Source organism: Sus scrofa, unplaced genomic scaffold (assembly GCF_000003025.6).
Source record: "Sus scrofa isolate TJ Tabasco breed Duroc unplaced genomic scaffold, Sscrofa11.1 Contig1206, whole genome shotgun sequence".
NCBI lineage: Eukaryota > Metazoa > Chordata > Mammalia > Artiodactyla > Suidae > Sus > Sus scrofa.
Genome location: NW_018084833.1, coordinates 1,472,422 through 1,483,514, shown reverse-complemented (window position 1 = coordinate 1,483,514; position 11,093 = coordinate 1,472,422). Strand labels below are relative to the sequence as shown.

The 11,093-nt window shown below is 68.7% G+C and overlaps 1 protein-coding gene across 3 annotated transcripts; it reads right to left on the bottom strand.

Moving 5' to 3' along the window:
• Positions 1 to 683: 683 nt before the first annotated feature.
• On the bottom strand, positions 684 to 9,954 carry LHX3 (LIM homeobox 3). Of its 3 annotated transcripts, none has more exons than XM_021081033.1 (6): positions 9,808 to 9,954; positions 5,484 to 5,655; positions 4,647 to 4,849; positions 3,784 to 3,935; positions 3,529 to 3,700; positions 684 to 2,808 (listed from the first exon to the last, which is right to left on the bottom strand). In XM_021081033.1, exons 1-6 carry the CDS (start codon positions 9,893 to 9,895, stop codon positions 2,390 to 2,392), a joined length of 1,206 nt encoding a protein of 401 aa, XP_020936692.1. In that variant the 5' UTR covers positions 9,896 to 9,954; the 3' UTR covers positions 684 to 2,389.
• Positions 9,955 to 11,093: the final 1,139 nt, after the last annotated feature.

Genomic DNA, 11,093 nt, shown 5'->3' with positions numbered 1-11,093 from the left:
GAAAGGTCCCCATTGGCCTAGGGGAGGTCTCCAGGCTGCGGGGTGGGGGGCGTGACTGGAGGATTTATATGCCCCAGGGGGCGCTGCCAGGGGAGGCAGGGTCCGCCCCTTGGCAGCCGGGCCCCCTCCCCAAATTCAGCCCCTTTCCCCTCGAGGGACTCCCTTGGCGGGGAAAAAGTCCAAAGTGGTTCCCCCGGGGACCGGCCCCGCCTGCGGCTGGGCCATGTCCCTTTGGCCACCTGTCCAGGGCCAGCCTGGGACACCTCTGCTCTCCATGGATCCCGGGGGCTAATGCGCTTCCCACCCCCACCTCTGCTCAGAGCACCTGCAGCTCTTCCCTGGGGCCACCTCCAGGCTGAATGGCCATGCAACCCTCTTCTTCCCTCCCCCGAGTTTCTCCTAAGGGCCTCCCCACTCCCTGGAACGCCTCTGTCCCTAGATACCCCCGCCCACATGTGCGGGGGGGTTGGGGGGGGGCTGCCAGCAGCCTTCTTCCCAGAGGGGCCACAAACTCCAGTCCTCGAGGCAGCAGCAGGCCCTGGCCTGGGAGCTGGCCCTGCTGAGGTGGCTGGGGCTGGGGGTGACTTGACCAAAGCTTCTTGGACTGCCTGGCCAAGGGGACATCTGGGGAGTTCCCCCCACCCTTTCCCACGTGGGGGACCCTCGGTTGATCCCTCATGCTCTGTCTGATCTGGTGCATAACTGGGGGCCTGTTCTCCGCCCCCCCCACCTCAGTGCCCAGGGTGCAGTGAAGGACACAGAGCCAGGGCTCTGCCCTGGAGTGAGCACCCACAGCGGGGGGGCGGGGGTCACTGACCATCTTATGTCTCCCCGTGGAGGGGTTGTCACCTGTCTCCCCTTGACAGGAGGAAAGCAGGGTGGGGGAGCAGGTCACTTCCCCAGGGTCACACAGCAAGTTAGCAGGTGGCTAGGGCTGGAACCCAAGTTGGAGAGACCCCCATGGCCACAGCTCTCCTGACAAGTTGACTAGGGCAGTGCCCCTCCCCCAGCGGAAGCCAGCTCCAAACCCGGAGCCATCAGCTCACCCGGCCGCCCCAGCGCCTGCCCCTCCTGGGGACAGAGAGGGGAGCCCAGCACCTCCGCCCACGGTGGGACGGTCTGTCCTCCCCCATTCCTTCCCATGCTCAGATGTCTAGCCAAGATCCAGAAACAAAGGGGCCCCCATTCACACCAGGTGCCATCCCTGGCCAGGAGCCAAGAGCTACTCCAAGGGGGCTCCCCGCTTTCGAAGAACCGTCCCCCCTCCCGTGCCCCACCCCCGGCCTGCACCCCATTCCCTGCCAAGGATATGAACCTTCCGGCGACTGAAACTGACAAATTTATTGAAGAACTGATGGTCAGAGAATAAATAAAAGCCAGGGGACCTTCACAGAACCAACAGGTAGCTTGGGACGCGGGCTGGAGGAATACCTTTGAGTTCACGCGCGGCCAGCCTTTGTGTCCGCGGCCGAGCATCTGGCAGGGGGAGGGCCCCCCAGCCCTCTCCAGCGGGGCGTCCCATCCTCCGGCAGCTGGAGCCCGCTCGCTAGAGGGGGGAGCTGGAGCTGTTTGGCAACGGAATCGGACGTCGGAGGGCTGGGCTTAGCCTGGACGCTGAGGGCCCGAGGGCGGCTGAGACTGGGCGCAGGCAGCGGCGAACACCGAGTCTGGGCTGCAAGGGCTCCTCGTGGCCTAGAGCCTGTCTCTCCCCCGGGGGCGTGGAGTCAGAAAGACAGAAAGATCTGGAGCCAGGTGTCCCAGGGGAGAGGAGTGAGGCGGATCCCGGGGAAGGCAGAGGTTGGTGGCGGCGAGGTCCCCAGAGGGACCAGGAAGGACGCAGGCGTGGCCTCCCCACTGCCGCCCCCCCCCCGCCCCCTGGCCGCCTGGACAGACAAGGCCTCGCTCCGAACTAAAGTGGGAGGGCCGGGGGGCGGCAGAACTCAGACAGAGGAAGCTGGGAAATGGAAGCACAGTTCGTATTATTTTTTAATTTTAAAAATTAAAGCATCTTCCAGTCTGAGGGCTGTGCTGCTCTGGGCTGGGGAGAGCCCCCCTCCCCGGCTTCGGGGGCTGACCACTCCGGTCTAGAAAGAGCAGCAAGCACTCAGTTAATTTTGGTTGATAAAGGGAGGAATCTGCTTACAAAACAAGGCTTGCTGAGCAGCCACCAGGTGGGCTCCGCCCCTTGTCCCAGAAGGAGCCTCGAGACCGGGAGAAAGTCCCTCTGCCCGGGGCCAGGGCCGCCGGGCTGGACAGTCCTCAGCCTGTGCCCCGCCGGTGACCCTGTGTCCTTTAGAGGCCCAGGGCTTCGGGAAAGGAGAGCGCGGCTCCCGACCACCCAGCCAGGGGCAGTGCTCGTGTCTGGTGCTCCACGGAGCTGGGGCCTCAGTCAGAACTGAGCGTGATCCACCTCGTCCAGCCAGGAGGCGGGACTGGCAGGGAAGTCGGGGTAGCCCCCACTGCTCCCCGTGGATAGGTCGGAGCTGGGTCCGTTCCCTGCCAGCACCCTCATGGGTGGGGGCCCACCTGGGGCTCCCGCGGGCACAAGCCCCAAGCCAGCCTCCGGGTACACCAAGCTGGAGAGGAGGGGCTGGGGGCCAGGGAGGCTCTGCAGGGCGGCGGGCGACGAGGGGACACCGTAGGGGCTGCTGGGGCGCAGCTCTCCATACTGCTCCGGGCCCGCCAGGCCTCCGTGCTCCAGCGGGAAGCTGCCCGGGGCCCCCGAGGGCCGGCCCAAGGCAGGGGCAGGCTCCCCCAGGCCGCCGTAGAGGCCGTTGGCAGGGCCCATTTCGGCCATGGATGGCTCGTCTGCAGTGGAAGCAGAGGACACTGATCAGGGCCCCCCCGCCACGTCTGGCCCCCTCAGTGCTCCCCGCAGGCGTGAGGTCTCCCCAAGGCTCTCAGCCCTCCGCCTCTGCACCTGTTCGGCTCAGTCCCACGCGATGCCTAAGAAACAGGGGGCTTGCAGGGCGGGAGGGGGCCAGGAACAGTCCACCCAGCGCCCAAGGTTCCAGTGAGACCCCAAGGCTGCCTGGGGAGGGGTGACCCATGCTGCCATCCTGCTGTTGCAAACAAGTTAAGCGAGGCCCAGAGAGGCTGGGTAAGCGACCTAAGGTCACGCCACGGGGCCAACTCTCTGAGGATGGACCGTAAGGAGTGGGGGGTCTCCCCGGGCTGGGAAAAGGAGATGATCAGCTTCCGGAGAGGAGGGCGGACCCTCCCCCCAACTTTTCATCACCCCAACATTGCTGCGGCCACGTTCCTAAAAGTCACGGCAAGTGCCCGGGGAGGGCAAAGACGCCGTCGTCCAGACGCCCCTCCCTCCCTCGGGTCACAGGGGGAAAGCGGCGGGCCTGAGAGGCCAAACCACAGGGCTTGCCGATGGGGGACCAGCGTCTATAAGCGCGTGTTTTCTAAGTGAGACGTTCAGATGTCCAGGCTCCCTGCAGCCAATCACCCCAGCGCTGTTCCCGACTCTGGGGGGGCTGCTGTGGGCGCTGCGGGTGAGGGGCCGCTCGGCCTGCGTACCTGTGAAGGAGACCTCGGCGTCACTGTCCTGCCCCTCCTCCTGGACGCTGTCCTTGTCCGACTTGGAGCCACCGCGGGCGCGCTTCATGTTACGAAAGTACTGGCCCCAGCGCTGCCGGCCGGCGTCCTTCTTGAGCCGCTTTTCCTTGGCCCGGCGGTTCTGGAACCACACCTGCGGGGCGGGGGTGGGTGAGCGGCCGCGGGTCTGGGGCCCGATTGGGGGGGGGCTGCCCTCCGGGGCGGCGGGGCGCTGACCTGCACGACGCGCATGTCCAGGCCGGTCTCGGAGGAGAGCTGCTCGCGCACGTGGCGCGCGGGCTTGGGCGACGTGTTGTAGGCGCTCTTCAGCGTCTCCAGCTGCTTGGCCGTGATGGTCGTGCGCGGCCGCTTGGCCGTGGCCTCGGCCTCTGCACGGCGGGGAGCCGTGAGCTGGGCCTGCTCCCGCCCCGCGGTCCCACCCTCCTCCCGGCGCGCGGACGCCCGCCCGGGCCTCCGATGCCGCCCCCGCCGCGACCGCCTGCCTCGGCCGCTGCGACCAGAGGGTTTCTCGGGACGCGGACGCTGGGAGCCGTGGAGAAAAACCTCGAAAACGCCGTCGGGGGCGGCGGGGGGTGGGGTGGTGGCTGCGGCGGCCTTGGTTAGAGACCTGAGGCCCTGGAGCCACCTCCCGTCCGCCCCCCGCGGGCTCCTCTCGGTTCCGAGGGCGGGGGGAGCGCCGGCTCGTCCCCGCCAGGATTTGGGGGGATCATTCAGACCCGCGGGGTTCCTGCGCACAATTCAGCCCCCCCCCGGCGCCCCCCCCGGCGCCCCGCCCGGCGCACCCGAGCGAGAGAGGCGGCCCCCTAAGACCGCAGGCCCCGGCTCCCCCGGAGCGGCCCTGCTCCGGGTCCCCAGGCACGCGGGCTCGGGGGTCTGCGGGCGGGCGCGCGCCCTGCGCCCCGGCCGGGTGGGAAGACGCTGACCCGCTCCCGCTCCGGGAGCGCTTCGCCAAGGGCGCCGGGGGGCAGGATCCCTCCGCGGCGACCAGGCCTGGCCTCCGCCCCATTTCGCAAACGGGCAGGGAGAGGGCGGGCCCCGCGCCGGCCGCCCCCGGTGCCCGCCGCCCGCCGGCCACTGACCTCGCTGCTTGGCGGTCTCGTAGTCGGCCTTGCACACGAGCCGGCTGTCCTCCATGAGGTAGAACTCGTCGCCCGTGGCCAGCTGCCGCTTGCACACGACGCAGGCGAAGCAGTGCAGGTGGTACACGAAGTCCTGGGCGCGGCGCACCACCTGCGTGGGCGGGATGCCCAGCTGGCACGCGGCGCACTTGGTCCCGAAGCGCCTGCGGGACGCACAAGGCGCGGCTCAGCGCGGCGGGCGGCTCCTTCGCCCCGAGCGGGTCGGAGAGCAAGCAGCTCGCGCGGCGCCGCGCAGGGCGGGTCCTGGAGGGGAGCCTCGCCCGGCCCTGCCCCTGGTCGCCTGCCCGCAGCCCCGGCAGCGCGGCAGAGCCGCACGGACTCGGGGAAGGGGATCCGGAGGCCCCGGGGAGCACGGCCGGCCTCGGCGCTGGATCAGGAAGGGGCATTGGAAGGGGCAGGGCCGGCGGGCGGCAGGTCCTTTGGATTCCGAGGTCTGTGTCCGGTGGATGCCCCATCCCCATCATTTAAGGACAAAAACAAGCCCAAAATGAAGAGAGAGTGAGCCCAGCAGAGTTCTACAAACTTGGGGGCCTCTTTTGAACAACCGCTTCAACAATTCGTAAAATTCATTACTTTGAAAAATTGCTAATGTGCCAGCCCAGCCGCCAACCGAGAAGCCCCAGGACACCCAGCCTGGGGAGCAGGAAGGGGTCTGGAGAGAGGCGCTTTCAGGGCTCCGGCCTTGGTTATCGTGGGGGTCCAGGGGGGTCCTCGGGGTGGCCCCCTTCCCCGGGGCAGACCGTAGCAACCCCTCCGCCCAGCGGCAGCCAGTCTCACTTGAAGAAGTCGTCCTTGCAGTAGAGGCTCTCTCCGCGGCTGAAGCAGCGCTCGGCCAGCGGCGTGTGGCAGTCACTGCACTTGAGGCACTTGCTGTGCCAGTGGCGGTCCAGAGCCTTGAGGATGAAGCGGTCCAGGATGTGCTGGTCGCAGCCGGCACACAGTGGGATCTCTGCAGGCAGAGGAGCCCCCGTGGTCGTGGGCACAGATCGGGGGGCCTCGAAGGCACCATCCCACCCCCGCCCCCAGGACCAGGGCCGCGGAGGGGACTGCCTTCCCTGCACACCCTCGTCCCCGGCCGGCTTGAGCTCAGGTTCAGGGAGTGCGAGTGCGGGGCGTGGAAGTCCTCAGCCTGGCCCACAGCTAAAATTCAGGACAGATGAACTAGGTTTAGAAACAGGCCCCTGGGCAGGAAGGTGCCCAGGCCACCCCACAGGCCTGAGCTCATCAACTGTAAAATGTTTCCAGGGCACAGAGGGGCACGCTGAGCTCAAGCAAAAACCCCGACCCGAGGGCTCTCTCAGAGGCTGGGCTGGACGTCGGGCCCTCAGCATCCCCAGAGGCCAGGCATGTGGGGGTCACGGGGCATTCACCATCCAAGCGCCCTCACTACCTGCACAATTAGGCGTCGTGGTACCTAGAGACACCTTGCAGGTGTGGCTGCTCAGCCCCGGGGTCCTGTCTGCAGGCCACCAAAGTAAAAACTGGCGTCCCGTCTTTGGGAGGCCCTGCTGGCACTTGAGTGGACTGGACTCACGAGCACACAGTAGGTGGTTTGCCCCCCACCCCAACACAGAGACACTTGGGTTCCTGCTAATTCTGCTCCCGGGGACTACGGGCCGCCAGGGAAACCAGGCTGGGGAAAGGCAGGGGTTGCCTTCCGGAGCCACAGGCTCATGAGCGGCTTTCAGGGTGTCCATGGGGTGAGGACTCCCCGTTAATTTGGAAAAGGTCTCCGGAGAGGAGAGAGCCATGAGCAGGAATTGGAACCACTCAAACATCACGCGAGCTCACCTCGCTACCTCGCTGCGGGACACCCCTCCAGCCCTAGGCCGGCCCGGCAGGGGGTGGAAGGGCCAGAGAGGGCTCGACCTCTGCTCCAGGCTGAGAGAAAGTGGATCAATCTCCCTCCCACAGCCCAGGAAACCCGCGAAGGACAGGGTCCCGCGTCGGACAAAACCGCGGCCCTGGGAGCAGAGCCTGGGGAATATGCTGCCCACCCTGGCCCCCCATCCGGGCTGGCGATGGCAGGACGGCGAGGACCCCCGGCACCGGCTGGTGGCTGGACAGGCCGGCGCGGCGCAGATTCAGCACCGCGGCCCGGACAGCGCCCCGACCGTGCTACCCCTGGAGCCCGCGGCCGGCAAAAGCCGCTCCCGCCGCGCCCCTCGCGCTCTCGCGAAGCGCCGGCGGCCCGGGTCTTACGCTGCATGGCGACTCCAGCCTTGGCGGGGTCTCCTACCGTCAGCGCTGGCGGGGCCCAACAGAACCTTGCGCGCCGTGGCGCTCCGAGCCCGCGCCCCTCCCTCCCTCTCTCTCGGCCCTCCCACCTTTTCCTCCCAGCTCCTGTGGCCGCCCCTCCCAGGAACCGTCGGAAAATAAATAAATAAGCAGGAGCAGGATGAGACCCCTCAGCCTGGATGCAACCCCTTTCCCACCTGCCCCCGCCCCCTGCTCCCACCCCCGGGCCACCTCCTTCCCAGTCCTGTGGGTCCCGCCTGCTTGGAAGCCTGCAGCGAACCGCCCCAGTTCGAGAGCGCCAAGGCGGTGGGAGCGAGGCTGCTGCCACCCGCAAGCTGAGGGCTTGCCTGTAGGAGGACTGCCCTGAGTGGGCCAACACAGCAGGTGCCTGTGCGTGCGGACCCCGAAACCCCAGCTGGGGACCCTCCACGGCCAGGACGCAGCTCCACGCTGGCCCTTTCATCTGACTCTCTTCCCCTGGAAAGGGTGAACGGTCTGGGCACCAGCAGCCTTCGTGGGGACCTTCCTCCCCGTGGTCACTGGGACCCACGTTTGCTCTCTGCACACTCTCCCCATCAGGGAGAGGGTGTCCGAAATCGGTCCTGGGACCCAGAGCGCTCCCTGGCCCGAGCAGCACCAGCGCCACGACCAAACGCCCGACAGCACAGCTCCAGGGGCTCAGGCAGGGACGAGCTGTGCTAGGGCCCTGACACCCGGTCCGGCCCGCGATCCCCGGCTCCCGCAGCTTCCGTGGCCAGGCCGGGAGAGGAGCGAGGACCTCCAGGTCTCCTCGGGGTCCGCCCTCCCAGGCGCAGCCGCTCGGCCGGGCACCCACCTCGGCGCAGGTCCTCCCTCCGCGCCAGCAGCGCCAGCAGCAGGTCGCCGCCCGCCGACTCCCGGCTGGGGCCCAGCTCCCCGCGCGCTTCCATGGGTCCCGCCGCCTGGCGCCGCGGCTCTCGGTCCCTGGACTTGCCGGGGGCCCGGTGCGACCACGGCTTCGATGGCCCCGGGCCGGCGTGCCAACGTCTCCCGGCGCTGCTGGGCGCTGCGCCCGCCGGCCGCCCAGGGGCCCGGAGCCACGGGCCGCGCGGAGGCGGAGCGGCCGGGGGCGGGGCCGAGGCGCGGGGCGGGGCCGGGGTCGCGGGGACGCGTCGGGGGCGTCCGCTGGCTTTGCGCGCCTCGGCGCGGAGGACCGCGGGGCTCTGGCGCGGCCCCGAGGGCCCGGAGCCGCAGGGGAGGAGCCGGGCCGGGGCTGCCCGAGGGCGCTTCCCCGGGCCGTGCAAGTTCCAGCCCCGGCGCCGGCGTTGGGCTGCGGCCTGGGCCCGGGCTCGCCCGGGTAGGCTGGGGGCCCAAGCGGGGCGGGGACGGAGGGGAGGGAGCCGGGTCCTACCGCCACTGAGGCTCGGACTCGAGAGCGAGCCGGAGCTGGGAGGCTTGGTCACAATGTCGAGCCGCCCGAGCGCACCCCGACCCAAAGAGGGTGAGTGTGCCGCCCTAGGACTCAGCGAAGCCACCAGGAGCCAGACCCGAGCTGGGACCTGCCAGCTCTGAGCAGCTTCTGGGCCTCCCCCTGGAAACTACAGCCCAGAGTGGGCGCAGGGAGGGAGGGTGAGTCTCCGGAGGGGAAACCCAGCGTCCTTCGCTCCGACTCCTCCGGGATGCGGCCAAGATGGACTCCAGGTCAGGAGGGACGAAGCTGGGAAAGCCAGGAGCCACTCTGACTCCCCTCCACCGCAGCACAGGAGGAAGGCTCAGTGCCCGATTCTCCCACACCCTGCCCCCAGTCCAAACAGGTGAGCTTGCAGGACCCACCGTCCTCATCATGTGAGATGCTCGCCTACCCCAGAGGGCAGGCCCAGGCCAGGCCAGCCCCCCGCAGCCACCCACCGTCAGGACACGGCAGTGTGGACCCTGGCAGCGCAGGGCGTGGTGAGGGCAAGGGACCTCAGGAAGTGTTGGGGACCAGAGGTTGGTGCCACCCCCCCCCCCCGCCCCGACGGGAAGCTCCGCCTGGAGTCCAGTGATGCCCCAGCATCACCCTGCCCCCTCCTGGCCTCCAGTCGCCTGGTCTGTACACGAACTTGCAGGCCGGCCTGGAAGGATCTCGGCAGGAAAAGCACAGCTCCTCTTTGCTCTGAGCCACCCTGCGGCTCAGTTTGAGCAGGAGCATGTGCCTGCCCCCTCGCTTTGCCCTAAGCTTGCTCCCCAGAAGGACAGGGCGAGAGGGTCTGAGCCAGGGAGCTGAGAGGGTGCTGGGTATGCTGGGCCGTCGGCGGCCGTTGAGTGTCAGCTGCTGCAGAGGCCTGCCTGGGACGAGCCATGTGTGGTCTGACTGGAGCAGGGGCGGGCGGGCCCATGCGCTGGGCATCTGGCCGGCCCGCCAACAATGCCTCCATTATCTCCCAACGTCTTTGCCATCGATGGAATGGCCCCTGGGGAGGGCGGTTTAGGCAGGAGACTCGACCCAGGGGCCTCTGTGCTGCATCTCTGAGCTGGCATTAGGGTTGCGGAAGGAGGCCTGGGCTGTGTGTGGGAGCTGAGAGGCGTGGGGTCTCTGGATTTAGGCGGCTCTTTCTCTACCCGCCCCCTTCACGGTGCCTTCTGTTCTCAGGGCACGGAAACAGAAAGCCACGGGCCCTCAAGCGAGGGTTCAGGCTTCCCAAAACATCGCATGGAGCTCCAGGCCCTCTGCCCACCGCGGGTTCCGTCTCTCAGGTCTTTCCAGACCCCTTCCCTCCGTGCCCTGGGTGTGCAGCCCCCTCCTTCCCGCTGTCCCTCCCTTCACCTCTGCCGCCGCTGCCGTTTTTCCCCTCTGGCTCCTCCTGCCCAGGCTGGAGGCTGCGGGGCACGTGAGGGCTCTTACCCCGAGTCCCGCGTAAGGTGCAGACAGCGGCGGCTGCGGGGGCCCCGGGCCGATCTCGGTCGCCCGCCAGCTCCGTTTCCAGCAGCATCGCGGCGGCGGGGCCGGGCCGGGCCGGGCCCAAGTGGCACGGGCAGCGCTCCTCCCTCCTCCTCTGCGACCCCCGGGAGGGCTCGGCGCTCCCCGAGGCCCTGGGCGCGTCGGAGCCGCGCGCGTCGGGGTCCGCGCTGCGTGGTCAGAGGCGGGAGCCTCTGTGCCCGGCGCTGTCCGCGGTGCTGATGGAGGCGCGCGGCTGCCCACCTCCTCCTCGCCCGACCCCGCCCGCCGCCCGGGCTCCCCGGGGCCGGCGTCCCCACGTCCCGCCGCCCGCCGCCCCCTCCCCCGCCCCTCGCCCCCACGCCTGGGCGGGCGGCGCCAGCCGGCTCCGCCCTGAGCTCCCAATGCTGGGGATTCGCCCCAAGCGGGTGTTCCACCCCGCCGCTCCCGCTCCTTCCCGCTCACGGCCTCCTGCAAGGGCAGCGCCCAGGCTGCAGGTCCTCTGGCCCCAGTGGCCTCCGGCCCAGGCTTCTGCTGAGGCTCGGGCTCCAGGTGCTGCCCGGTTCAACTGCTGCTTTAGGCCTAAGAAACTTTCTGCCCTCCACCCCCAACCCACAATGCCCTCCAGGCCCAGCCCCAGGCCCACTCCCCCAGGACAGCCAGGAGGAAGTGCACCCGGGCGCCCCCAACAGAACTCCTCAGAAGGACCCAAGGGCTGTGAGGGCCAAGACCCTGGATGACCGGCTACCGGATGGTAAGCCTACACCAGCCCCACACAGACCCAGGCTGGCAGGCAGGGCGCCCACTGATCACTCACACCCCGGCTGGTTGGCACGCCCAGCGGCCGCCTGGGAAGGCAAAAGGGCAGCCAAGCGGTCTCCCTAAAAGCCACACACACGACTACTGGAGGTCCCCCACTGCACAACAGGGGAGGGCGGGGGGAGGAGAAATGACCCTAGTCCAGAACCCGAGGTGGCGCACGTGTCAGGGCAAAGCCGTGGGCACGAGGCACGCCATTCAGGTCTGGCGGCAGAGGGGCAGCCTGGGAGAGCTGTGCCCAGTGAGAGCGGAGGCTGGTGGCACCCTTCACCTGGGGTCCTCAGAGGTGCCCTTTTGGGGAGATTCACGTGCATCATCTGAGCCCCACCACCTGCCCGCTTCCGTGCGGGGAACCGAGGCTGCTGTCCCGGCGCTCAGTCCAGCTCAGCCCCAGATCCGCTCCCTCACTGCCCACCTTTCACTTCCCACTGACT

Excerpts from the sequence above, each read along its gene's own strand:
- LHX3 (XM_021081033.1), bottom strand. The coding sequence starts at position 9,895 with ATGCTGCTGGAAACGGAGCTGGCGGGCGACCGAGATCGGCCCGGGGCC. Across the intron at positions 4,850-5,483 it reads TGCAAGGACGACTTCTTCAA|GCGCTTCGGGACCAAGTGCG; the intron begins GTGAGACTGGCT and ends TGCGTCCCGCAG. Across the intron at positions 2,809-3,528 it reads CGCCGAGGTCTCCTTCACAG|ACGAGCCATCCATGGCCGAA; the intron begins GTACGCAGGCCG and ends CTTCCACTGCAG.